Raw genomic sequence first — 26,965 nt, 5'->3', positions numbered from 1 at the left:
TTCCAGAAACTTTGTGGAAGACTGAAGGTTTTGCAGGACAGAAAACCCAAGGGTAGCTGGAAAGATGTGGGGCTGTGTCTAGGAGGTCCAGTACCTACAGTCTGCATGGAAGAAGTGTACTGAACTGTATATCAGCTTGAAGCACTGGTACAATAACAACACTGGACATAATGGGAATGCTTTTCCGAAAGCAAACTTCGGAAGAAATACTCAGATGTGCCCATACTGAAAGGGATTGGCTTTATCCTAATAGCAATATTTAGACTGAGGTTATCAGGCATTGATTACAGAAGATGTGGCTAAGTAAAAGGTTACTCTGAAGTTACTTTTGGATACCTTATTCAGTCTGTGGCTGGAGGGAATTCTACACCCGAGCCATCACTTAGGAGATTCAGGGCAAGTAGAGAGTAGGTAGCTGTGAGAGCTGTACTGGATCCAAGAGAGCAAATTTGATTGTGATGCTCAGATCTATATTTGTACATACATAAATGGACTGAGATTTATAGTCTCTCCCTCACATGATAAGATTGAATTTCAGTACCCTCCTAGGAAAAGAAGTTATGGCTGAATCTGCGATTAATCCAAAGAAGAGATGAATAAACCCAGTACACAGAGGTAGAAGCAGCTGTAGACTAAAAACTCCATTAGTCTGTTGGAATTTGGCATGGATAAAGCTCTTGAGGGCTGAAAGCTAAGTATCTCTGTGACCACTTAAAGAAAGATGCATGTAAAATTGCTTCTAAAATTGAAGAAGGCCTTAAATGCTTCAGAGAAGGCATCCAGAAGAAGAGGATGTGGTATAGAAGACATACTTGGAGAATGCTTAATGTAGGTTGGGAGTAAAGCAAAAAAAGGGAAGGCTAGCAGCTGGCTATTTATGGAAAATATGTGCTAGGGTTGTCCTTTGGCTCAGTAGCATAGCAGGAAGCCTGTGGCAGATTGCTTTGTCCCCTCTGACAAGCAAGAGACAGAAGTTGGAAGAGAGGAAAGAGCCGCTTAGATCCTAATAGACTTTTGAATGTCTAGCGAGACAAAAGCTGAGGGAACCATATTTATATAGGAGGGACAAGATACAGGCTTTGACAGATGTGGTGAGTAGATGTGAGAAGTAAATGCATCTCTCAAGTGATAGGTTAGCAGCTATTAAATAATTGAATGAATATTCTTATATCCAAGAACAAAAGTGTCTTTAAAAAAAGACATCCAATAGCTTTTTGTTTTCTCAAATAAATGTGGAGTAGCAAAATTGTGTTGCCTCCAGCCAATCTAATATTATAAGATGTTAGTGACTTGGATCTTATGATTTATGGACCACACGCTTCTAGTCTTATTGAGGAAATTCTTCATTAAAAGAAAGTTCCAGCTAGATAAGCCTACTGGATTTACCCAATTATTTTGAGAAATGAGCTTTGGCTGTCTTCATGAATTGGACTGGAAGTCTGTTTTTCCTGTCTAAAGAGAATAATTCTTATAACTTTAAATGCTATGGCAATTTAAATGTTATAATGTTTCACAATCATGTATTTAAACACAGAAATATGTTTATTTACCCAAACAAAACAGAGGAAATGATTCCAGCCCTCAGGTTTTGAATTCCCATTTAAATATGTGAACATCAGTTCACAACTTAGAGATGTTTGTGTATTTATGTACCTTCAAAATACTCATATTTCATAGGCTTTTTCACATTAATATTCACCAACAGTATCACAAAAGTTCTTTTTCTTTTACATAACTGTAAGCAACAGTAATTCTAGAAACACTAGAGGAAAAAAAAGCATAGCAATGTCCACACTTACAAGAAAAAGTGCACATTACTTGGTCACAATCACAGTCATTACTTGGAAAACTATATGTAACAAGTAGATATAAAATATCACCGATGCCTTAAACTCATTGTCAAAAAATGGAATTACATAAAATTTTGTACATGAAATAAGGCAAATTTAGGAATGCACAAGAAACTTGTTATTCAACAAAAGCCAAACAACAGAACAGATAGTACAGTAAGCATAAACTAAATTACTGTTTCTATATACTTAAAAATAAACCTGCCATAGTGCACAAAGAAAACACCATTAATGTGTAATCAATATTATAAAATAAGAAATAGAGGGGTTGGGAAGAGTTGGGGGTGGGGGGGTAGGGAAGAGAGAAGAGTTTCAGTATAGTTGCAGCTGCATCCATTTACATTTTTGTACAGTTTTTAGCTAGGCCTGGGAATTATACATATCATACCAGAAGTGTCAGTGACCTTCCTCCATTAGAATTTTGTTTAAATTAAGGAAAATAAAATAAATACACACAAGAGTGCAAATTTTCAGATTGTCACTTGCAACCTCTTAACATTCATCACCTATATCCAATTACAACTAGAGGGACTTGTCTAGGACAGCAGTGATCATGGAGTTAAATGAGCTCGCTGTAAGAAATCAACTTCTCATTTTGTTTTCTCAATGATATGTCATTTTTTAAAAAACCCTCAACTTTTTATTAATTGCTAATAAAGCTGCAATATATTACAGAATGGAGCTGAGAATGGTATGAATGCAGGAAATTCATGCTTCCTTTGGAAGGTATTCCGTAGATGACAATTTACAGTACACAGGGGAGAATTATCCAGCATCAAGAGTTACTCATTGTAGAAAGAATATGAAGTTGGGGAGAAGGGCACATTCAGGGGTTCAAGAGAGGAAAGGGGACTTACAATAGCTCCTCAAAACGTTTTCAGGACCAGTGAAAAAGTTTACCAAAGTAAAAATGAAAAATCTTGAATGAAAACAAAAAAATCTTTTGTTTTGTTTTTATATAAAAATTACATTTTTTTTTAAAATACAAGATCCTTTTAATTGCAATTGTGCCCTGTAGCAACAGGACATTTGGCAACGGTTTGCCATATACTGCAGCTTTAAGTCCAATGAGTCAGTATCACATTCCACTAATATTGCACTTGGATCTTGAACCTTTTTTTCAAAAAACATCACAGCATCTTCTGTTTCCTCCACGTGTTAGAACGAGTTAATTTCTAGCCACTGTTTCGATATTTATGCTGACACACTAAAACAAAAGCAATAGGCTGGACACAGTAAAGTACCTCAGAAATACCAGAGGTCGAAGTTCACTTGAAGCACCTTAACACATCACTTTATGGATCAAGAACAGTGTGGCATTACGGTAATTAACTCTCCTAAAAGACTGTGCGGTAACTGAAGTGTGTGCTCTGGGAAATCAAAATGTCATTAGTGGAAACTCTGAGATAAGACCAGGCCGGTGTGTAGATCACGTGACTCAGTTCTGCTGCAAAATCAGGTTTTCCAGTTCATCTGCAGAACGCAATAAAAAGGCGGCTGATTCCCGGTACCCTGCCACCAGCTGCCTCACAGCGTTGATTTCGGTGGGGCTCAGCTGGGGTCTGGAGCTTGTACTGCTGGAGGAGCCCGAGCTGCTTGCTAACTGCCTCTTCATACTGAGATCTGTTGGACCTGCAGGAAACAAAGGGGAAAGAAAAGAAGGCTCAGATCCCAATGCCAGAGATGTTTCACAGCCACAGGTTTGTAGTGACAAAACCACAGCAGCAAAAATGGATTTGTACTCTCAGTTGAGTGCCAAAGAGAAGCAGCACATACAAGTTACAGTTCAGTTACCGTTCCCTTGACAGGAACATTAGCAATTTGTTTTTATATATGACAGGAGTCCTTAAAATTCTGCTCACATGACACAAGTCCTCTGCCAGCAGGAACTTAGCCCCTGGGGTATCCCAGCAGTGTAAGCTGCTTGACCTGACACTGATGGGATCTACTGCTGGCAGGCAGGCCGGCCATCTGCACACTTGCATTCATTATTGCAGTGTACTGAGCTTACACCCTCTAGATATCTATTTTCACAATTTTCTGCTGCATCAATTAGCATGTGGCCAGATCGTGAATCTCTTACTGACATAGATAAGTGGTCATTCATTTGAATAGCCTCGATGCCATGTGTTAAATAGCTGGTCATGAGTGATCTGATATTGGTGACGATCTGGCTGATATAGGTAGGAACACACTGTAAGTTTCTTGTGGGCTGCATACAGCTGGCAGTATACATCAGGGACCCTGTAAGGTCTGAGCACTGGCATGAGAATCTGCAGCAAGCACCATGTTCTGCTGGCAGCTTATCCACTGTACCAATGCATTCTCATCATAGAATGCTCTCAAGAACACGTTTACTACAGCAGAAGACAGCACTCCCAAGGGTAGGCTGCAAATTACTGCAGTTAGCAAAGCCACCTGCAAGCATGAAGTCCAGCTTTCTGGCAAACTTCCCTAGACCACAGTTATCAGCTAATGCATGTGGTACTTTAATGAGGTTTCTTTCTTTATCACAGAATGCCATTTATAGTTTTTTCTGCCTAGAGTTTTATACAGGCAAAACTGGACTCGGGTCTTTTTTTAAACATAAAGATATCTATCATAGAATCATATCACAGAACCCTTTGAGTTGAAAGGGACCCTTAAAGGACACTGAGTCCAACTCCCCTGCAGTGAACAGGGACACACACCTACAGCTACATCAGGTTGCCTTGAGCCTGATCCAGGCTCACCTTGGAAGTCTCCAGGGATGCAGAATCTGCTACCTCTCTGGGCAACCTATTCCAGCACCTCACCCTCCTTACTGTAAAAGGCTTCTTCCTTATATCCAGTCCAAATCACCCATCTTTTCATTGGAAACCATTTCCTCTTCTCCTGTCATAACAGACCTTACTAAAGAGTTTGTCCCCTTCCTTCCTGTAGTCCCCTTTTGGGTGCTGAAAGGCCGCTATGAGGTCATGCCAGAGCCTTCTTTTCTCCAGACTGGATAGCTCCAGCTCTCTCAGTCTGTTCTTGTAGGGTAGTGTTCAATCCCTCCCATACCAACTTAAGTAAATATCAGTAAGTTTATTATATGCAAACCTGGATAAATAGCATTCATTCAGTTGACAGTGTAGCAAATCTATACTTTTATCAGGCAGAAGATCAGCCTAATGCAATATTAATCTTCTGGGAACTGAGATCAAGTCATCCACAGCAACGCATCTTACTTGCCTATGAGATAAACATGACTGTTCAGTTTCACCTGGAAAAACTGTGTCAGGCACAAGGCTTTCTCATCACTGGCCCACTGGATATATGTTTCTCTCTAAAGAGATTGGAATCATTATAAAATCTATCATATTCAACTTTAGATTACTAAACACATCAATTTGTATTCCAGAGATGTACCGAAATAATCTCATCAGAATCACAGGATTCAAAAACACGTTTCCTAGATTAAGCACGACTCTTAAGAGTTGTCTTGACTTCCAGAAGCTGAAAAATTGGTCAAAAACCTTCTTGTTTTCTTTCTTTTATGTTTATGCAACAGCATGGCTGAGATCACAAAGAATGCTGAAATTGCCACATCTCCTTTTTCCCGGAACTTAATGAAAACCTCCCCTCTAGTGAAAGGAGAATGGGACCATGAAAAGAAACTACTCAAACCGAAAGGGTCCTTTTAGATCTTCCTGGTTCCTGCTATGTAACTGGCATGAACACTACTTAGCCTTACAACTGCATTATCCAGTTCTACACTAGCATAAATGAATTGACTTTAAATGACTTCCAGAGCACAAAGGATAAATAAAAGGACAATGACCTCAGCAAATTTGTTACAGTGTGAACATGCACTACAGGAAAATGATCACAGTGTGAAGAAGCACAGAGGATACTTCCAAGTAAAACCTTAAACCAGCACAGAGAAGGGTATACTAATCATAAAGCCAGCTGGAATGAACAGTGGTGAGAAGCCATTAAAGGCTTGTATATTTATTGAGGCAGCAGTGGAAAAGCTACCACTGACATACTGAGAGCATCGTGCCCCAGGTAAACCTACTTTAACTTTCATGTTCTTGCCGGAATTTTCATTCATGTCATAGCCTAAAACACACACAATATGGGGCAGAATGGAGCTGCTGTGGCAGAGCACGTCTTTTTCCTGAAAGGAAACTGAAGGGCTTTTCTCCTTTGTAATCTAGATTTTAAGTGGTTGAGCAGAATGCTATTACACTCATAAATTGAAAGTGTATAGAAATGTCCTTGCTTACACTTGTGATGTTTTACATATAAAGTTTAAAGATGTATGGTAAAAGCACCACACTGAAAGGAAAACTAGGAGAATATGTGATGGTGGGCATGCATAAATCAGTGCAACTCCTCGTAAATCTGTAGAGTCAATCTAGAGTACACAAAATGCAGACCTGACCCTGTGTCCATAGACATCCCAATTAATGATTATGAACAGTTCCCTAACTCCTCAAAATAAGTATCTTTGAATCGTAGACTCATTAAGGTTGGAGTAGATCTTAGACATTCTTTCCAACCATCTACCTACCACTAATATTGTTTTATGCAAGTGCAGCTAAGAATTAAGAAATTAATTTCACCATACTACTTCAAACTATTATTTTTTATTTATAAGTAGTAGGAAAATAGGCTTTTCATTAACAGGGCAAGTTCTGCTTTGTTCTCAAAAAGTAACTGATGTCCTCATTCTCCTCAAAGAAAAGCATCCCAGGCAATAAAACAAAGAAACCCAGACATGCAAAAAAGAGTTCTGGGTTATGGTTTCTGTAAGAGAATATACCCTGCCTTCCAGAAAGGGAAGCCACACATGTTGTCAGAGAACCAAACAGAAGGAAATGAAAACACACTTGATATAAGGACTTCAGTTCTTCTAATTTTGCAATGTGAGCCCTGTGCCTCACCTACAAAGCTTGTCACAACAGGCCAAGCTTTTTATCTGGGACAACATCTCACTCAGACACTCATCTCATGATGTATTACATTGGATTCAGCTTTTAATAGCCATGATAGACACTTACTGGCAACATTACAGATTATTCAGCCTGCTTTATGCTAAAAATGCTTTAGCTTATCTGGAGTTCTGTCAGTCACAACTAGTCCTTCAAGAAGGAAATCAACTTTTTACAAGGGTAGACAGTGATACAGGGGGAATGATTTTAAGTTCAAAGATGGAAGGTTTATATTGGATGTCAGGGGGAAGTTCTTCACAGAAAGAATGGTGAGGTTCTGAAACAGGCTGCCCAGAGAGGCTGTAGATGCCCCACCCCTGGAAGTGTCCAAGGCCAGGTCATAAGGGGCCCTGGGCAACCTGGTCTAATACCAGGTTGGTGGCCTTGCCTGTGATAGGGGGGCTGGAACATGATGATCCTTGAGGTGCCTTTCCAACCCAAGCCATTCTAGGATAAGGATAATAAATGCATCTTATTCTTCTAGTATTGATTTTCCTGTGTAATTTTGTTCAAATTAGCTATTGAAAAACAGGAACCTAAAACTTAATACATTTCCACCACATTCCTTTACCCAGGCAAATAAATCACAACTGTTCTGAATGCTTCCTAAAATAACTGGTTACATTATACATTTCATATACCTCCATCTCCGGAAGCCATCACTACAGATAACTAAATATGGAGAAAGTCAAGTAGCCTTTGCACTATTTCTCCTAAGTAGAAATATTTCCTTCATATGCTTAACAGTTCTTATTAACCTGACAGTCTTCAGAGAAACGTGGGAGTGTATATTTAAATAGAGGGAAACCCTAATCTGACTTTTATTTATTTATTTGAAACAAATTTTGCAGTGTTGAGATTCTCCAAGGTAGTACAGCATGATTTAGCATATTGTTTCCCATCCTAGAGTATTTCAGGACAATTAAAAATCCTATATGTAACCATTTACAGGCTCCACAGTGTCTGTGGCCTTGTGCAAGCAAAGATCAAGCACACACTGTAAAAGTAAATACCCAGTTCTCAGCTTCATCTATTTTTCTTAGTGCATGAGTGTAACTAATTATTGTCACCACCCTTGTTCCTATAGTGGCACTACGTTCTCTTAAGCAGTGAGTTAAACGTGTTCACAAAACAGATCCTTTCCTTTATAATCTCTGCAGTAAACTTTCTGAAGACCCTGAGATACTGTCCCTCCACCCTTTGGAGAGGCCACGTGGCTGACACTTGAACACAGGAATATAGTAAATTTACCAGCTCAGTCCAGTTACACAGACCTAATTTCCCTTGTGAAGTGAAATGTCTCCTGCTGGAGTCACATCAAGCTAAATAGGAGAACTCTGAAAATCCACTCTTCATGTGTTAGACAACCACTTATCAAGTTGGCTGCTGAGAGTATCTGCCATTAAATACACTGGGCAAATGGTTTTTCTATAAGTCGCAGGTCTGAAATGAAGCTGGTTATTACCTCATGCCCTACTCATTAGCAACGCTAGTATATACATATATATGGTGTATATATTTATATAAAATTTTAAAATACAAGTCAGACATAGAGGTACTAATACTGATTGCCTGGACAGTATCACCTGTCCCAGCAAAACTCCCTTTAGAATTGCATGCTGTAGCTGGATAGACAGAAATCTTATAATTACCACTAAAGTGAAGTCAATAAATGAATAACAAATATGTCAGTGGCTCAGCATCTCTAATAATTAAGAATAATAAATCATTTTTTAAAGTTGTATAATTTTATGCATCTAAGCTTGTAGACTTTTACTAGCAGCTAAGGAACTTCTTTCATCAGCAAACAGTTTCACATGTCTTTTCATCTGAACGTATACTGCTCCTCCCATTTTTTCCCCCATAAATGGCTTCAGAAGAAGTGAATATTGTACTTGATTCACCTCTGTTCCCACAGAATTAAATAGAAACTATCAGAACATGTAACTTTCCCCAGATCAGATACATTTAGTATCACAGAACTGTTTCATTGAGATATGTGTTTGTCAGTGTTTCTTGTCCTACCTCCAAACAGAACTGATGTGCCTTAAACTATTGTTATAAGTGCCAGGAGAACTTAGATTGGGAAATCAGAGACCAATGCATCGCGCCTTTCAAGTTTATTTCTCCCTCCTACACCCTTCCCTCCAGGAAATGCATTTTTAGCTAATTTAAAATGTTGCCTGAGAACAGAGATGTCAAAACACAAAAATATCTACAGCCACTGAATACCTTTACAATGATCAACAAACACACTGGTTCTCAGTGACAGGATTATATGAGGCATTCAAGTAATGTTTCATAGCTGTCACATGAGACTAGTTACATAGCATACACTTGTCTTGCCTGCATGGCTGTCTCCTGGACTTTGTGTAAAGGCAGAAAAGATACTGTCCGATTTCAGACATTTCATCACAGTTCCTATGGTGTGAGCAGGATAATACTTGCAAATGCCATGTGGCTGATCAGTTGAAGAGGAAGGGGAAAAAAATTAAGGACGACCTTATTATACAATTCAGACAGTATTTCACAGAGGGAAGTTCCCACTTCTGCCACAACATATGCCAATTTCTCCCAGCACTGCATTTTGCCTTTTTGAAATGGAACTAAGCACACGCTCCCAGATTTCTAACTGTGTCAGTCTTATTTTGTATCTCTGTGATAAAAAGAGGCTTTGCATTTCCTTTCTAGCTCCACTGCTATTTCAGAAGGCTAGCACTGAGACCACAGAAAATTGTATGGCAGTAGATATGTAAAAAAGAGCTAGAGAAGGCAACTTCATGGAGAACCCTGTTCACTCCCTGCTTCATGGCCAGCCATGCTGTGAGTTACCCATTCATCACTTTAAGAACTTGCTGGACTTTTGGTATTCTCAGTTGGACTTCATTTTTAATTACTTATTTCTTCTTCATTACCAGGAAACCTCTATTGAACATTCAAATGTCAACATTTTACACAAGATAATCTTTACAGCTTCACCAAATCTGAGCACATTTTCTCAGAAAATCTCCAGTTCCATGACAACTCCCTATGCCAAGTGTTGTTTGTGGGCCATTTCATAAAGGTGCTGGGGCTCCTCATAAGCACAAAAACGGCACGCCTTTCCAATAACCTGTGGCTATATTACTTCTGATGAAACAACTTCAGAAATATTCAGCCCACAGATCACCTCTGGATGGAAATATCAATTCAAATAGTTAAAGCTTGGCAAAGTTTATACACAAGGAAAATAAGATTGCATAAAAGAAAGAATGGAAAAGACATACAGTAACTTTCATGAAATCATAGAATTGCTTGCTTTGGAAGGGACCACAAAGATCACAAAGTTCCAGCCCTCCTGCCACAGGCAGGTCTGTCAGCCACTAGATCAGATTTCCCTATTTATCAGTAACGAATATCAACAGAGGTTAACTTGGACTGAACATGAGATAGATTGGTGGCTCCTCATTTTACAAAACTACTACAGAAATCCTGCAGCCTGGGCTGATTGGATTACATAGTAGACTTTTCAGGAGCTTGAAGGACCAGGAAGGTTAATTTGCATGTGGGTAAAGCTGAGAATGGCCTATAGAGCAGAGGCATCATGGGGCAGCAGGGGATGATGAGCAGTATGACTGGAGTACTTGCAGGGCAATGGAAATTTTGCCTAGTGTGTGAAGGCCTGCCTGTGGAAAGGGGATTGCAAGAGACTCTCATCCAGATTCACGATCTGGTCAGGGTATGAATTTATTAGAATTTGCTAGGAAGACTTACCTGAGTTGGAAGGAGACTGGACGTTTGTGGAGCCTGGGATGCAGTGCTGAGTTGTGGCTGTAGTGGAAGTTGGCTGCAGATCTGTGTAGAGAAAAAGAGATAGAAGGACTGCTTTGTCATATCATAATACAAGAGAATGTCTTGCATAGCCAATCTATCATCCAGTCTGAAATGTACCTTTTTTTTTTTTTTTCTTTTTTTCTTTTTCCTTTTTCTTTTCTTTTTTTTTTTTTTTTTTTTTTAAATACAGACACAGTTGGAAACAGTTGACATTTCTGCTTAGAAAACCTGACAACAGAGCACCTCAAGGAAGCCCAACAGTGGTAGTAGAACATACTGCTCACTGTCTAAGGGAAAATGGGCCTTAGGGCTGTGGAGATCCAGGCTCAAACTATGGAGATCCAGTCCTGACAGCTGGCAGACACCAGGAGAGGATGAATTGTAATCCATCAGACAGAGACATCTGGGATGTTCCCACTTCTGTGGGGTCTCTGACAAATGATAGTGGCAATTAAATATTTTGCTCCCAATGGAGTAGTTTGTTTCTTGCCCTCAAGCTATGACTCCAGGTATGGTGGAGCTGTGCCTGATGAAGCACTTGTGGCTGGCTGGGAGCTGGCAAGCCAATTTCATTCACACTTGCATCATCCTGGAGCTTTTCTTTTCAGCTCTGTAGCAGGAACTTCATCAAACTTAATAACAAGAACCATGGAAAGCCATGCTTCTCAACAAGTAGTTCTCTTTGAACATCTACAAGACTCAACAGTTTCTCTCCAGCCTGTATACAGGCTGAAAGAGGCTCTGACAACCTATGGATTTCTTGCTGTTCAGGCAAAGCTTTCAAGCTGAGCTGGTTTGCCTAGATGGCTTAAAAGCAGGGGGGGAAAAGACTTAGTACCTTTAGTCCAAGCCTTTTCCTGCTGTGTTCTTTTCATGCCTAAAATAAAGGAAGGGTCACTGTACAAGCTGTTGTGTTCTGCTTGCTCAAATTTAGCAGTTACATGAAGGCTCACTCCATACAGTTGTGTAAGGAGCTAATTATGGATCTGTAATTAGCCATGTGGATGGACAGACTGAGGAGGAAAGCACTGCAACAGCAGACAGAGTTCCGTGAGCCAAAGCCACCAAACAGTTAGGTGAGCAGACAGCAAAGTCTGTAAGATGGTATCAGCATAGGAATGAACTGTATAGGGGAGAAAAAACCAAATTAAATGAGTTAACTGAGCGGAAATGCCCAAAAATAGACATTCAAGCCATGAATTTTAGCTAGCTTTTCCAACTTCTTCCTTTTTCCTTGTTTTAGAAGATACACAAAAACAGACTGTATTTGTTTTTACACTAGGAGAACACTTGTAAAGGTGATGAGAGCATTTGATAGGTTTCTGAACTGAAGAGAAAATGTGTTCTTAAAAATCACTTAGGTCCTGAAAACAATTTGCAACAATGTCTCTCATTCTCCAGAGAGAGAATTAAAAAGATTCCCTGAAATGTAATAATGATTGAAAACAACTACCATGTGAGGTCAGTTAGAAGGGAATTTGTTCCTACTCTCAACTACAACCCCACCCAACAATGAAAAAACAAATATCCATGAACATGCAAGAGGTGATGGTCAAATCCCAAATAACTGGCCTCCAAATCCCCCAGTTTGCCCTACAGAGATAACTAGCTAACAGAGCTAGAGACTTTGCACTCAGTAGTCCAGAGATAATCAGTTTGACTACTGATTGCTTCTGTGTGGATGAATCTAAGAAACTGATGGCATTCCCACTCCACAACTTTCTTAATGAACTTTTTGAAATGGCAGGTGGGACACAGACCTGCAGCCAGCTAGATTATTAGCATCAACAACTGGCTTCCAAGAGCAGTCACCAGACAGTAGGTTTGTGCAGTTCTGGATCCCATGAGATCCCTACAGAGAAGACGAACAACTTTGTACTTGCTTCAACTGTGCAGAGCCAACTGGAAGAGGTGCAGCTGTTTACTTGTCTTCCAAAGTAAAAAGAAAACATTCAGACAAAATTTGCCAGGGCAAGTAGGAAAAGGAGAGGAAGAAGAAATGTTTGGACATACATCACTATGCAGTCCATAAGCATTCGCTGATCCCTGTACTGTGGTTTTGTTACACAGTGAAATACAGTGAACTCCCCACAGTTAAGTGGAAACATTAGCTGTGCAGCATCTGATAACCATTGTTTCCTACAAAACCCATCTTCAGCTTTAGTTGCAACAAAGCACTAGACTCCTCTAAGAAAAAGAAATAAAATGTTGCTTCTAATCCAGAAGCGAGACTAATTTATGATGGCAATTTGGTACCTGTATTTATTTTATTTATTTTTTTAAATAAAGCATATACTGAAGTTACAAAATACTCTTGCCTAAATGTTACAGTTTACTGTAAAAAGGAAGTTGTGGAAATGTGTCCAGTTACAAGAGGTTTGAAAGGATACAACACAGTTGTGATTCCATCACAGTTCAGGATTACATAGAACAAGGAAATCCTGATGGGTTCTACTGACAAAGAAGATGCATGGGAAAGAAAGACCAAACACAACTGTTTTCAGTGGGAACTTGTTTGAACATTCTCTGACCATAGTGTAAATTTAAAAGTACATTTTCCCAGGAAAACAGAATTCCAGTCTTACTCCTGTAAAAATGTTTGATCAGAGAGCATATTAAAAATCTCATATGTGTTTTTCATTCATATGGAAGCCATTGAAAAATACTATATTTTTAAAGCCTTTTAAATATATAGCCCAAATTATTCACAGAAGGGAGATGAAGTAGGTGTGACTGAAGGCCACCAGTACACCATGCACTGCATACACTGCAGGCTGCAGCCTTGATAACATTTTGAAAACTGCTTAGCATGCTGAAAATGGAGGCTGTAGCTGAACACTTCCTGCCTTGACAAAGTCAGCCCATGTACCTGAAGCAGAAAACTCCTCAACTGCTGAGGATTTTTCACTTAACACTTGTCATTCCAGATTCTTACCTGAAGTAAATTACATTAGCCAGAGAAACCACATGAGAAATCCAGGCTTATTCATTTCCTTCATAAAAAAAAATGGAGCTTCGTGCTTTCAAACCAAGCTCAGCCACATAGCCTGAGTTCAGTCTCACACTGTTGTCAATTAGTCCCTTGAAACTGGAAGGGACTTGTAACATCCAGAAAACAAGGATTTTGCTTAGCAGTAGTCATTTGCAGGATTGCGTTCCTCTTCATTATCTACTTATACCCCATGGATACTGAATCCCTTGGACTAGCTTTCTGTACAACAGGGGAAACGTACACATGAGCACATACACACACAGACGTATTTTGTAAGGAAACTCACCACTGCTAGAAGCATCATTGAGATTTAGCAGCCCACCTCCGAGCCCTCTGTAACTATGGTAACTGTAGGTCCCGTTTCCATTGATGTACAACACCTCCTGTGTGCTGGAAACAGCTGATGTTGAGTAAGTGACCTGGGCTGGCTCCTGTTTGTACTGTTTGTCAGCTGGTGTAGCCTCATCCTGCAAAAAACAAAGAAAGGTTCTGAATTATATTTTTCATTTTACCATGCATAAGAGTGGTCTTTTCCATTATTAGAACTAGAATTATTTGCTTTCGCAAAAATTTTGTTCATATCAAACAAGCACAGACATGTCTCTGATAGGCAGAACAGCAGCTGAACAGAAGCAAATAAATAAAAATGCAGATTTCCCATAGATCTGAGAGTATTTATTTGTGCTCCAATAGCCAAACATACTGTTTTTTCAAAGGAAAGAGTCACCCTCTCAACCTGAAGATCTCACCGTCTCCTGAAAAAAAACCATCTCTGTCTAAAAATAGTATGGGAAATGAGAAAGAAATCATTATTTTCTGGCTACAGGAGTCACTACTCTGAGTTGGAAAACCGTCTCCTTCTCAATAAAAGAAATCAATGAAAAACGCTCCAACTACTTATCATGAAGTATCATTCTCAGAAGTGACAAAAGGAGTGGAGAAACCAAATATAGTAACATTTTCTGTATTTGCAGATGGTTCAGATAGTGACCATGCCTACAAGGACCAAGGGGGAAAGATGATTCCACAGACATGATCTGAAAGCATTTACAGTCTTGTATACGAGCAGCAAATGCACACTATACATTTCCCTAACACCCTTAGTTTACTTCTATGATGCTTGCATGATATGGAACAGGATTTAGCACAACTGTCCCACAGCTTTCCCCTTGAGAAGATTACATTTCAAAAGTCTGTTTTTCTCCATCAGATGCTGTAAGGACTGCTGAGAGCTCCACACCTCCACTCAGACTCACAGTGGCCACTTTAATAAGGACACAGGTGAAAAAGAGGAAAAAAAACCATCATGGTTGTCCTTCTTTTACTAGTTGCACAAGGAAAACCATCAGTATCTGATAAAAATATATTTCAGTGAGTTCAAATAAAGAATATCTAAGGAGCTACCAGTATTTAAAAAAACAAAAACAAAAACAACAACAAAAAAAACCCCACTAACAAACAAACACAGGTTTGGTTGTTAAATATACTGAACTTACTGAGATTACTACAAAAATATTAGAAACTTTTAAATATTTTTAAAGAAGTATCGATGTATATACCAGCATAGAAGAACCAAATAGTTCAGACAGCATCCAGACTCTGTTGAAGAAAAAATGGTTGTGAAGTAGATTTCCTGTTTGCATTAATCAGTCCCACCACCAGCTTTTCCGAGATGAAGATAACCCTGTCTTTTAGTTATTTATTGGCTAAAGAGATTTGGCTATAATTGAGATGACTCACAAGATGGAACATATATTATTAACAGAATTTTTAATATTTAATACAGAATGTTGAATCATCACATAATTAACTCCATAAACAATCAGAATGAGACCTCTTGGGCACTAATATGAGCTGAAGCTAAACTCTGCATTTTTTTGAGTAGGCTAAATTGGTCTTCTGTATATTTTCTTAAACAATGATAGACTCAAGCAAAACATTACATTTTTGTTTTGGCCAAGAATTTAACCTTAATATCATTTACCTTTTAACTCCAAAGGAAACTGGTATCTGTCATAAAATATAATGTATTAATTTCTACAAGAAAATATCCGTAAGCTATACAGGAAAATTCTATCTTGGCAACAAAGCTTAAATCATCCAGTTCCTTAACAGTCTCAAGGCTGAGATCCTTATTTCTAAAACTACGTGGATCCTTTCTGCTATAAACTCCCTCAAGGCCTCAGTTTATGCTCATGAAAATTTGCAAGGGATCCTCAGCAAATTTACCAATAACCAGGTCATGAACAAGGGTGCAGAACGAAGGGTACTAACTCATGTAAGCTACCAAAATAACTAACTGTATAGGCAAAACTGGCACATCTTTACCAACAAATGCACTGATGGCTCTAAAATAATTCCTATACAGCCAAGAAATGCTGTCCCACAGCTGAGAAGAGAATCTTCTTATCCCGACTATCTGAGTACTGCAAATTTGTTGTCCCTGAATACACGTGCATGCCTGAGCCCCTCTTGATCACTGTGAACTGAACATACAGCAGTGAGCTTTTTGCAGAGATGATGCACTAAGCTCATGGAAGAGCACAACAGAGCCTGGCCACAGGGCTGCACAATGCTGCACACTGATGCATGCTAGCCTGTGTGTTAGAGCACATGGCTGAGAGGAAAGAGACCAGAGCTCTGCCTTCTTGTTGTGATGCACAGTGAAGAGGCGTAAAATCTGGGATGTGAGCTCTTTGATAGCTGTGGTGGGGAGGGTACCTGAACTCAAAAAGCTGCCATCACTTAGCAACCAGGCTAAAAGCAAAGCTGTGGGAGGAGTCATAGCTGAAGTTGTGCCATTCACTGAGGGAAAATAAATGTACAATTCATAGAACAGCAAACAGTCAGGGAGCATGACTCAGGGACTCTTCCAGCACATACTCCTGACTCACTGTCCCCCTGTCACAAAACTCATCAGGTGCTCTGACACTAGGATCTAAAGGCTTTGTATCAAACTAGTTATGGCCACATGGAACTAATGGTGTGCCTTGTGTTGGGAACTCAGGAGGTAACCACATTCTGGTGGAGAAGACACCCCTGGCTGCTATGAGATAGACTGAGTAGGATGCTGGGCACAGAACTCTTGGTTCTGCATATTAGGTACTTAAAGGCACCTTCTTCTAAATACAACACACACGTTTAAAATCAGAACCATCACCAATACCCAAATAGTGGCTAAGGTGCCACTTGCTTCAGTCCTCGAGTTTAGGCTTAAGTGCTTAGTTCAGCACCTCAAGATGTCTAAATGTAGATGCACATTTTGGACAAGTGTTTTCTGTGCAGGCTCAGTGGTCAGACCTACCTGTAGGATTATAACACATGAGTTGGGTCACAGCAGGTTAGGTATCACCTCGTACATTCCCCTAGGATTTAAGCATTTTTAGGAATCTTCTTCACTTTAAGGGCAAAAGTTTGCACAAGAAATAAGTCATCTTTCTAACAATATTTCCATTCTGACTTTATTTGGGAGGAAAGGTAATTTGGGTCTTGAGCATATGATCTGGAAACTGATGGAATCACAGAAATGTAGAAATACCTCTTACATACATAAGCATGGTAAAATGCATATTATCTGCTCACTTGATAGACTGGAAGCATGAATTTGTGACCCTCAGCATAATATCAGAGAGACATACAATGTCTCACATTTACACCCAAGTCTGTATCAGGAGAACAGGTTTTTCTTTTCCTTAAAAATCAAATAAATTTATAATTACTCTTATTTATATCTCATGTAAGCAATTAAATAATCTTTTAAGGACAGTACATAATCAGAAAAGATTTCATGAACAATTGCATAGCCTGTATACCAAGGAACCCTGCTCTGACTGAGACTCTGAGCATCTACGGGATAGTTTAAAGGGAAATACAGCAGAAGCACAGATGTTAGTACAGAATGTCACATCTGTGCTACAAGTAATCCTACCGGCAACATCCCCGTGTCCAACACCAATGCCAGAGGAGATACAATAAAGACATCTCTTTTTAAGGAGTCTGTATTTTCTGAAAACAACTCCTACATCACCAAGATTCCTTTTTGTTCCCTATCTCCTCTACCACCACCATAACAACAAAGGAAACAGCTTATTAAAATAAGAAGCTCTGGCAAATTGATTCTGCTTCGAGTTTTGATCCCATACACACACATCAGAAATTCTGTGTACTTCCTTTAAGACAAAACATAGCTACTGCCTTGGCTTTTGCTTCACTGTAATCACTAAGCACAAAAAGCACACCAACAATGCCAGCTGACCAAAAAGCTAGCAAAACTTCATCAGCAGGAATATAAATTGTAATGCTCCAAAAATGGCAAAGATGGTGACATGCATTTAACTTGCTGTTTTCATGAAAGGCACTTTCTACCAGATCAACAAATTAACAGCTCTGCAAATACCAACTTTTCACTGCCCCTATGTCAAGGTGATTTTTCCCAACTCAATTAGAAAAAAAGAGAAACAAAGGAACACATCTTTGCCTCATGTTGCACGACATTTCATTTTTGAATATATTAAACTGCTTAACGTGGATTAGTTTTTGTTCCTGTCAATAAATACTGTTCTCACAAGATGACTTTGAGGCTAGAAAACCTCAAATGTAGATTAGTCTTCAAACAGATAGGAAAGCCAGTCCTCAATTTCTTCAGCACAGGAAAGAACACATTCACTTGAAAAAAATGAAACACTTTCATGTTCCTTAAAATAATTTTTAGCCTCAATAGCTTGTAGCATTGCTTTAGAAGAAAGTAGATAATGTTTCATATATTTTTCCCATTTGAGACACACCAATTTATTTATGTGATTTTTGATTGAAAAATGAAACAAACAGAAATGAATGATAAAACTGTGGAACACTTTTCAACATAAACCCAATTAATCCTCACAATACGCTTGTTGGATGGGACTTTTATCACTGTTTTTCAGATGGTGAGATTCCAGCAATCTTAAGCTAGCATTACCTAATACATAAGTGTTGTAGTTCTGCAACTATTATAATGCAATGGGCTTTGGCTTGTTTAACTTATTTTTTTTAAACAATGTGAAGAAACTTAAAGTTCTGTCATAGGAACACTGCTGAATCTGTAGAGGTGACCATTAGCAACTGCATGCAGCAGTGTTGGAAGCAGGGTGAGCCATGGGACTCCTGGCTCCCATTGTCAGGTCTGTAGGCAGGCCCCTATCTGGGGACCCAGGTATTGCTGCTGTTTCCCCCCCCACCATGACATGATAACATATAACATCCTGTACTCTGCGTCTTCGGATTTGATCCTTACTGTGCCTTCCAAATGTCTGACTCATCCCATCCTCCTTGCTTTTCCAGTTTCACCTTCTATCCTCTGTCTCTGTCTTCTTGCCCATAAATCCTAATTTCCCCTTTTCAAACAAGACTCTTGTTCCCTGATACATAAGTAGCTTCAGCAACTCTAGTCCTTTCATTTCCTATTTTGCATTTCACCATTGTTAATGTACACCAACGGTCCCCATCTGATGCTTTCTTTCTCTCCTGGGACTTGCTTTCAGTCTCAGATCCCCAGTATTCTCTTCAACAAAAGCAAAGCTGGCTTCCACATCTAACAAAAGTTACTCCTGTTTTCAACCCATGTTATTTTCTCTTAGTCACTGTTACAATCAGAAAGGTCAGCACAGTGGAAGAGCAATACAGGAGTGCAGTAGGAAAGGGGCTAGCATGAATAGAATGGTGTTACAAAGGAAAAGTGGTCACCCATCTCTGAAGATCTAGGTTTGCAGGGAAAATACCATAAGAGAAGAATCTCCAAGTGGCAGTCAGCCCTGAAATGAGGTCTAAGAGAGGTGCAGCATGGCTCCATCCCTCCCGATCACACAGGAGAATTGCCTTCACCTGCTCCCAGGACTGACCAGGTGCTTTCCCCAGGTGCTTAATCAGTGGTTCAGGCTGTGACTCAACAGCCTCATACAGACAAATCTGACCCTCTTTCTTTTGTTTCTCCTTCGTTCAATCCTTTTTCACATCCTCACTCTTCCTTCATCCTTTGTTATCTCCACTCTTGCTGTGGTTCACAGCCCTTGTTCTTATCACCTGTTTTCTGCACTGAATCCAGACCCACTGAATTCAAATATTCTGGGAATTTAGCAACTGAATGTTGGTTGTGTAAGCATGTCCAGCAGAACATCATTGACTTAAATGACACCATTACAGTGTAAACATTAGAAAGCATTATTTATCTTCTTATTGTGAAATGCTCATCACATTTAAGTATCAAAGTACCCTTAAAGGACAAAAGGACAAACCTTTCCTCATTCTTGAAAGTGGCTGAAGTTTTCTCTGGAATTCTTCAATAGATGGAGGACATACAGAACAGTAAATGTCATCAAGTTATTACCCAACTGCATATCTGATAATAGAAATTGTCAGCTAATCTTAATAAGTGATGATACTATTGACTGCTTTGATAACATACATTGTTCTGATGGAACTCTGCGTCCTTTATTGGTTTTAAATGCACTACATAAATTCTCCTGGCTTTGATCCACCTTTTAATTTTATGACCAATATCCTGGAAGTCCAGAAATCTAAACAATATTTTAGCATATCACACAAGAGTATATTTTCCTTTAACACAGCAATAAGGCTTCTGATTCACTTAGCTATGAGCAACTTAGCAATGATGGAAGTGGAATTTTCATAAGTGATGGATGTAAGGATTCACTTCAGTTTTGGTTTTCACTACACATTCTTTCTCCTTCCTCTCCAGTTATTAGGGCTACTGGTGGCATTATTATCCACTAAATAAAACCTGTTCAAGACCAAGGAGTCCTGAATAAAATTAAAGACATACACAGTTCAGTGAATTTGAAATCCAAATGAGGCTTTATGATAGTTCTTTAAATAAGGTCAGACAAAGCAAAGTACTATTTATAGTCCTTTAAAAGAATAACATCTTTTAACAGTGTTAGAGGTGTTCTTACAACTTTGATCTAAGTATAGAGGCAAAGCGAGTGTAGAAATGGGTGATATTTCTTCCTAGATCAGGAGAAGAACTTCTATTCTTTCAGGTGCATTTATTAAAAGATATTACCTTTCCCAGAAAGCCTTATTTCTCTTATAGAGCAATGTGAAAAAGCCAGATGTATGGCTGAAGTCAGCATAGATTCAGTATTTGTAATGAGAACATTTCTACAGGTTTTCTGATCAATTTTTGTGAAGAAGACTTATTTCATGTGACTTTGTTTGCTATGTTGCATAGCTTAAAATTATTATTTAAAAAAAAAAAAACTTACAAAATTCTCAATCTCTAAAGTCAGACATTTAAAATAAACATCTGCCTGAGATTTAAACTACTCACAACAGATCTACCACTGAAATCTGAAAACATAATTGCTAGAAACCTTATAGTCTGCTTAATATATATATATATATATATATATTCAAAACTCACTGGAGATGTATTTTACCATAGGTACAAAGTTATTCTCTGATAACTTCCCAATACAGACATTCTGAATATTTCTCCACCTCTTGGGCTGCTCATGGTGGTGTTTTTTTTAAGACAGCGCATACACTGAGCATCCCCTAACCCACTGCCTGAAGTCATCAGGACAGATGAATTCAAAAAACTAACTGCACTTCTGGGCTGATTTCTCTCACTTTAAAGTGAATTACCCTTCATTAAAAACATTCCAGAGAATAAAGTACTAGAGAGACTCGATGTCCAGCTTGAGACTGGTAATAGGCGGTTTCCCTCAGGGGTCAGTGGGCCCAAATGAACCTTATGAGGTTCAACAAACCTAACTGTGAGGTCTTACACCTGGGTTGAGGTAATCCCTGTTGTCAGTACAAGCTGGGGAATGTAAGGACAGATCACAGCCCTGATTAAAAGGACTTGGGGGTACTGGTGGATGGTAAGCTTGACATGACCCAGCAATGTGCCCTCACAGCCCAGAAAGCCAGCTGTGCCCTGGGATGCATCAAAAGAAGTGTGGTCAGCAGGGTGAGGGAGGTGATCCTGCCCCTCTGCTCTGCTGTGGCTTCATCTGGAAGAATGTGTCCAGATGTGGAATCCTCAGTACAGAAGAGATGAGGACTTGTTTGAGAACATCCAAAGGAGGACCAGAGAAATGATCCAAGGGATGGAACACTTTTCTACAAGGACAGACTGAGAGAGCTTGGGCTGCTCAGCCCAGAGAAGGCTCCAGAGAGAGCCTGGATATCTAGAGTGGGGCTATAGGGAAGAAGGGGACAGAGTCTTTATCAGAGTCTATTTTGATAGGACAAGGGGAAATGGTTTCAGACTGGAAGAGAGAAGATTTAGATTAGACAACAGGAAAAAAATCTTCTACAGTGAGGGTGATGAGGTACTGGAATGTAATGCTCAGAGAGATGGTAGATGCCTCATCCTTGGAGACACTCAAGGTCAGGCTGAAAAGGGCTCTGAGCAGCCTGATGTAGCCACAGATGATCCTGTTCATTGCAGGAGAGCTGGACTAAATGGCCTTTAAGAGTCTCTTCCAACTCAAACAAGTCTGTGATTCTATGAATTATAGATGAAGCCTATGCACAACCAAGAGAGAGACTCCTGTTTTTGGTTTGTTGGCTTCCCCACCCCCCACCCAGAAGCTCTAAGAATATATTTGAACAAAATAATGAAATGAAATGAAATACAAAGTCATCTCCAAATATTTTCTACAGACTCATGCCAAGTACTCTTTATATTAGGAATTGTTCTGATAATTCGGGGTGGACTTGCCAGTGAAGTCAAGAGGATCCTAATTGCTGTTCTCACATATTCATGCTATTTCTTCACTTGAAAGGAACAGCTGGGAGACTGCACAGTTTTCCATTTTCTAACCTCCGTATTCAGGCCTAGACTTTATTTTTTCATGACCTCCCTCTCTGCATCACTTTTATGTATTTAAGGCAAATACATTAAAAACTCCAGAGAAAGCCTGTTCTTAAGAATTTTCTGTCACAGGCATAACATCAAACAAAAAAGATACAAGAGATGCAAGACATTTCTGAAAGAAATGTTATTATTAATGATTTTGCTGGTCAGTCCAGTATTAGTTTTCCATATTTTAGAGACAAAAATGATTAATATAACTTTTCAAATAGCAAGGAAATATTGGTATAGACTGCTTGAGCTAAATCAGGCATAATACAGAGTCCAATTAGGAATCTGAACTCCCTGCAACAGGAATGGAGTCACACAGGATCTTGAAGTGTCCATCAAAATACTGTTACCTGCCAGAAGTTCAAGAAAGAAAAAAGTAAAAGAAAAACTACTATACTTCAGTTTCTGATTATAAAAGTAGTAGGTTCCTTCTGTTTTTGCAGTTATTAACACTGAAATGTACTGCCAAAATCAGTGCTGTCACCAGGCATCAAAATTGACAATGCCAGCTCTCGACAAGAAATGAAAGCACGAGACTGGCAAGGGAAAAGATCAAAACATAAAGGTGCTATTGTGGAGAAGACAGAAAAACACACTTTCGTCTCCTGCATTTCTGATGGTATGACACATTATTTGTAGATCGGAATGAGTATGTTAACCTTAAATAAAAGGTTAGCATTCACATTGCAGAGTCTGAGTTGTGTGGGGTTGTTGTTGTTTTTTTTTTTTTTTTTTTTTTTTTTGTTGTTGTTTGCTTTGTTTGTTTTTATTTGTTTGTTTATTTGCCTTTGTTTTTGCTTTAACTACCACCACCTCTTCTACAGGACAGAAAACTTTTGGAAGGGAGACTCAGATGATCACTGAGTTGTCAAAGACTCACCTTCATTGGAGCGATAGCAAAGCAGAGGGATTGCTTTTCATAGCCTATCAGCTACACGTAGTTCGTTATCCACTGTGATATCAGAACAGCATGATCTTTTAGAGGTCACCAGCACTGTTGACTGAACAGGAAAACACAAACAAGCTAGGCTTGTGGTTTATATATCTGTGATGCTGGGGAAAGGAGATGCTGGGTTCTTCTAAAGGATTGATTCTCCCTCCACTTAAATTGAGGACATCTTATATCTTCTGCAGTGCTGGAGTTTATCACTTTATTTAGTAAAGTTCAAGATAGGTGATTCCCAGTGTTTTCCCCTGGATAGAGCCTTGCAAGTTACTTTTATTGCCCCCACTGTTCTTGTCTTAGGCAGAAGTTACTGTGGTTCACAAGATACTTGAGCATTTCCTGTTATATTAAATAAGGAAATCTGAAACTTGGATATGGTTATGCTCTTGTCTAGCTTTAGTGTTGGGGAAAAAAAAAAAAAAGAGAAAAGAAAAAAAAAGAAAAAAAGTACTTTGCTAATGGTTTCTCAACTAATAGTATTAAGTGAAAGTCTCAACACAAGGACATAGTGCAAGACTGCATACTGCACTACAGTGTATGCACAACTATGGCTTCCTCAGTGTGATTTTAAATAACATGTCCAATGATGGCCAGCACCAGATTAGAAACTTCTACTGAACTTGGCTTGAGAAAGTAAACTGCTGCAGTGCCTTTGGATTTTGGCAAAACTCCTCTGTGCTCATGGTATTTTTCACAAAATACTTATGGCATTTATCTTGGAGAAAGCCCCATCTATTTCAATTCAGAGGGATGAAGGTGCCACACAAAGAGCAGAGTAGTTCTTGGAGCTACAATTTAATGGAGGAGGTGATAGGTGGAGCTATTGTTTTATCCCCATCGTACCAGCAGAGAAACAAGATTTGTTAAAGTCCAGACTTTACACAGATGTTTTTCCTCTTAGCTCAAATTGGAAAAAACCTTCAGATCATCAAGTCCAACCACAACTTAACCATACTACTCTATCTCTAACAATCCTCTGCTAAATCATGTCCCTGAGCACCCCATCCAAACAGTTTTTAAACATATCCAGGGATGGTGACTCAACCACCTCACTGGGGAGCCTATTCCAGTGCTCAACAACCCTTTCTGTAAAGAAGTGTCTCCTAATATCCAATCTAAACTTACCCTGTCACAACTTGAGGCCACTTACCCTCATCCTGTCACCCATCACCAGTGAGAAGAGACCAACCCCGTTCTCACTGTAAGCATCTTTCAGATATTGGAAGAGAGCAATAAAGTACCCCCTCAGCCTCCTTCTTCCCAGACCTAACAGCCCCAGTTCCTTCAGTCCCTCCTCCTGGGCATGTTCTCCAAGCCCTTCACAGGCCTTGTTGCCCTTCTTTGGGCCTGCTCCAGCACCTCTATGTCCCTTCTGTACTCAGGTGTCTAAAACCAACCAGTACTCAAGGTGAGGTCTCACCAATGCTGAGTACAGGGTCAGGATGACTTCCCTAGTCCTGCTCACCACACCATTCCTGATATAAGTCAAGATGCCACTGGCCTTCTTGGCCATCTGAGCACACTGCTGGCTCATATTCAGCTAATTGTCCATCAATACACCGAGGCCCCTTTCTTGTCACTCTTCCCTGTATGGTTGTCTGGGGTTGTTGTGACCAAGATGCAGGACCTAAGACTTGGCCCTATTGAAACTCATACAGTTAATCTTGGCTCATAACGTAGATAGGTAGATACAAAGACAAATTTTGACTGAAAATCTACACAGCATAAGATATTTCAAGGCATAGGACCAAAGGAACAGGCTAGTTGAGCCTGCTCCTAAGAGTACTTAATTTGCTAAGTACCCAGTCTCAAAAGTGAAGCATCAAGGTGTCCCCAGTAAAATGAAATTAACTACAAATCTGAAGAAAAATTACATAAAACTTCAGTGCACCTGACACCTTACAGAAGTTGGTTGTGGATGTCTTTTGCTGCCTTCTCATTGACAAGCAGTACAAATAGAGTACTGAACACCTGACCTTTGCAACAAACAGAAACAGCATGAACTGCATGGAAACAGTGTTGTCATTTCCCATCCCTTGAGCAAATTTGCCTGAAGGTAGTGCTGTTGAATGAATCAACATACTGCTGAAACTGATGCATGGTGATAGAGATGCAGCAGTACCTGCTGCATCTTTCTGGTTCAGTAAAATGGGAGAAATTCCTCTGTTGCCACATATACATCTGGTTCAGAACAAGTCTTGCAGTGCTTCAGGCAACTCCACTTTCATTATAACAATGAGGTTTTTTCCTGTGCTTTTCATAGATGGGTGTACTGTTCTCAAGAAACTATGTCAGTTCCATTCCCCCCTGCCACTATGCTATTTTATGGTGATTATTATAGGCAAGAAGTTCAGTTGGAATAGATGAACATCACTCCAGTCAATGCAGCAGAACTGTGGCACTAGAGAACTTTTCAAAACTCATGAATCAAATATTTAGAAAGCACACAAAGGAAAGCACGTGGGAGAAGAGGAGCAATGCTTTTGCCAGCTCTGTGGATTTATTACTATAATATCATCACAGTCAATATAATTAAACCTCCCACCTTCATCTCATGCATTACACCTGGCATCACTTCTGTAAGGAGAGGTGATAACAACTTCTCAGTCACCCTAGAGAGGTAGAGGTCCCAATCCGGTAACAAAAAAGGAATTGCTTACCCCTTTTCAAGAATCAGGATTCACCAAAAACCCCAAAGGTAATAACCCCTAAGTAGAGACACTTCCCTTGCAGCAGCCAGTCCTTAAATGAAGTTCTGGTCACACAGGTGAATGCTTCCACCTTTGCTCTGAGGTATGGACGGCTATGCCCCTTCACCAGGTGCTCAATCACTGGTTCAGGTTGTGACCTAATCCTGGATTCAAAACGGCTTTCCATACACCTGCTGACTCTGGGGTAAGGAAACTCAACTGCTTAGAAAGATTTTACTGGAAAATTATGGAGTATGGTTTGAACTTTTTTGAGCTTTTTTCCTACTTTTCTTTTGCCCCACACTTTCTTTTAATACTGTACATATTACTTTCCACAGTGGAGGGAAACACTGTATATTAGGCTCTGAATGAAATTCTTTTTCATTTAGAAACGGGACCTGACAGCCTAGACATGAAGTGCTTGAGGTCAATGCTGAAGTTTCACCCAATTAAAAACATCTCTGTGTTCTACCTTGAAAAGGAGAAAAATCCTGGAGATTTCAGCAACATATTGCTGTTCTTAAAGTATGCCTTTTCTGCCATGGGTAAATTCCAATGGGAGATACAGATAACTGCCTTACAAAAACAGCTTTCTTGTCTCAAAATAAGAGAATGAACAGTTGCTTTCCTGTATGCGTTTAATGACTGGTTCTTGTTTTGAACAGCAGGTTCAGATACCTTGAAGTGTTTTGCCCTGTGGTAGACACATTTGATTCCTAACTACTCAATTTCAAACCTGCCTTAAAATCTGAACTGTGTGTTTGTGAAAAATAAAATCATTTCTATGAATTTAATGCATGTTTTTAAACACTGCCTTGGGTACAGCTTGACTTTTATGGTTTAAAAA

At 39.4% G+C, this 26,965-nt stretch overlaps 1 protein-coding gene and 1 long non-coding RNA gene across 7 annotated transcripts in view; one reads left to right on the top strand and one right to left on the bottom strand.

The window, feature by feature from the left end:
• Positions 1-1,511: 1,511 nt before the first annotated feature.
• NOL4 (nucleolar protein 4) overlaps positions 1,512-26,965 on the bottom strand; it is a 192,290-nt gene continuing 166,836 nt past the window's right edge. For all 6 annotated transcript variants that reach the window (XM_072327611.1, XM_072327613.1, XM_072327612.1 and 3 more), the window contains 3 exons: positions 13,900-14,080; positions 10,562-10,642; positions 1,512-3,482 (listed from right to left, as the gene is read on the bottom strand). In XM_072327611.1, the coding sequence (XP_072183712.1) occupies positions 3,289-3,482; positions 10,562-10,642; positions 13,900-14,080 (456 nt within the window). In that variant the 3' untranslated portion in view covers positions 1,512-3,288. The remainder of the gene's footprint in view (positions 3,483-10,561; positions 10,643-13,899; positions 14,081-26,965) is intronic.
• On the top strand, positions 26,011-26,669 carry LOC140247737 (uncharacterized). The gene is made up of 3 exons (XR_011902760.1): positions 26,011-26,126; positions 26,196-26,323; positions 26,508-26,669. It is a non-coding gene; the product is annotated as an uncharacterized lncRNA (long non-coding RNA).

This window comes from Excalfactoria chinensis, chromosome 2, assembly GCF_039878825.1.
Source record: "Excalfactoria chinensis isolate bCotChi1 chromosome 2, bCotChi1.hap2, whole genome shotgun sequence".
NCBI classification, from domain to species: domain Eukaryota; kingdom Metazoa; phylum Chordata; class Aves; order Galliformes; family Phasianidae; genus Excalfactoria; species Excalfactoria chinensis.
This window is presented reverse-complemented; position numbering and strand designations above follow the sequence as displayed.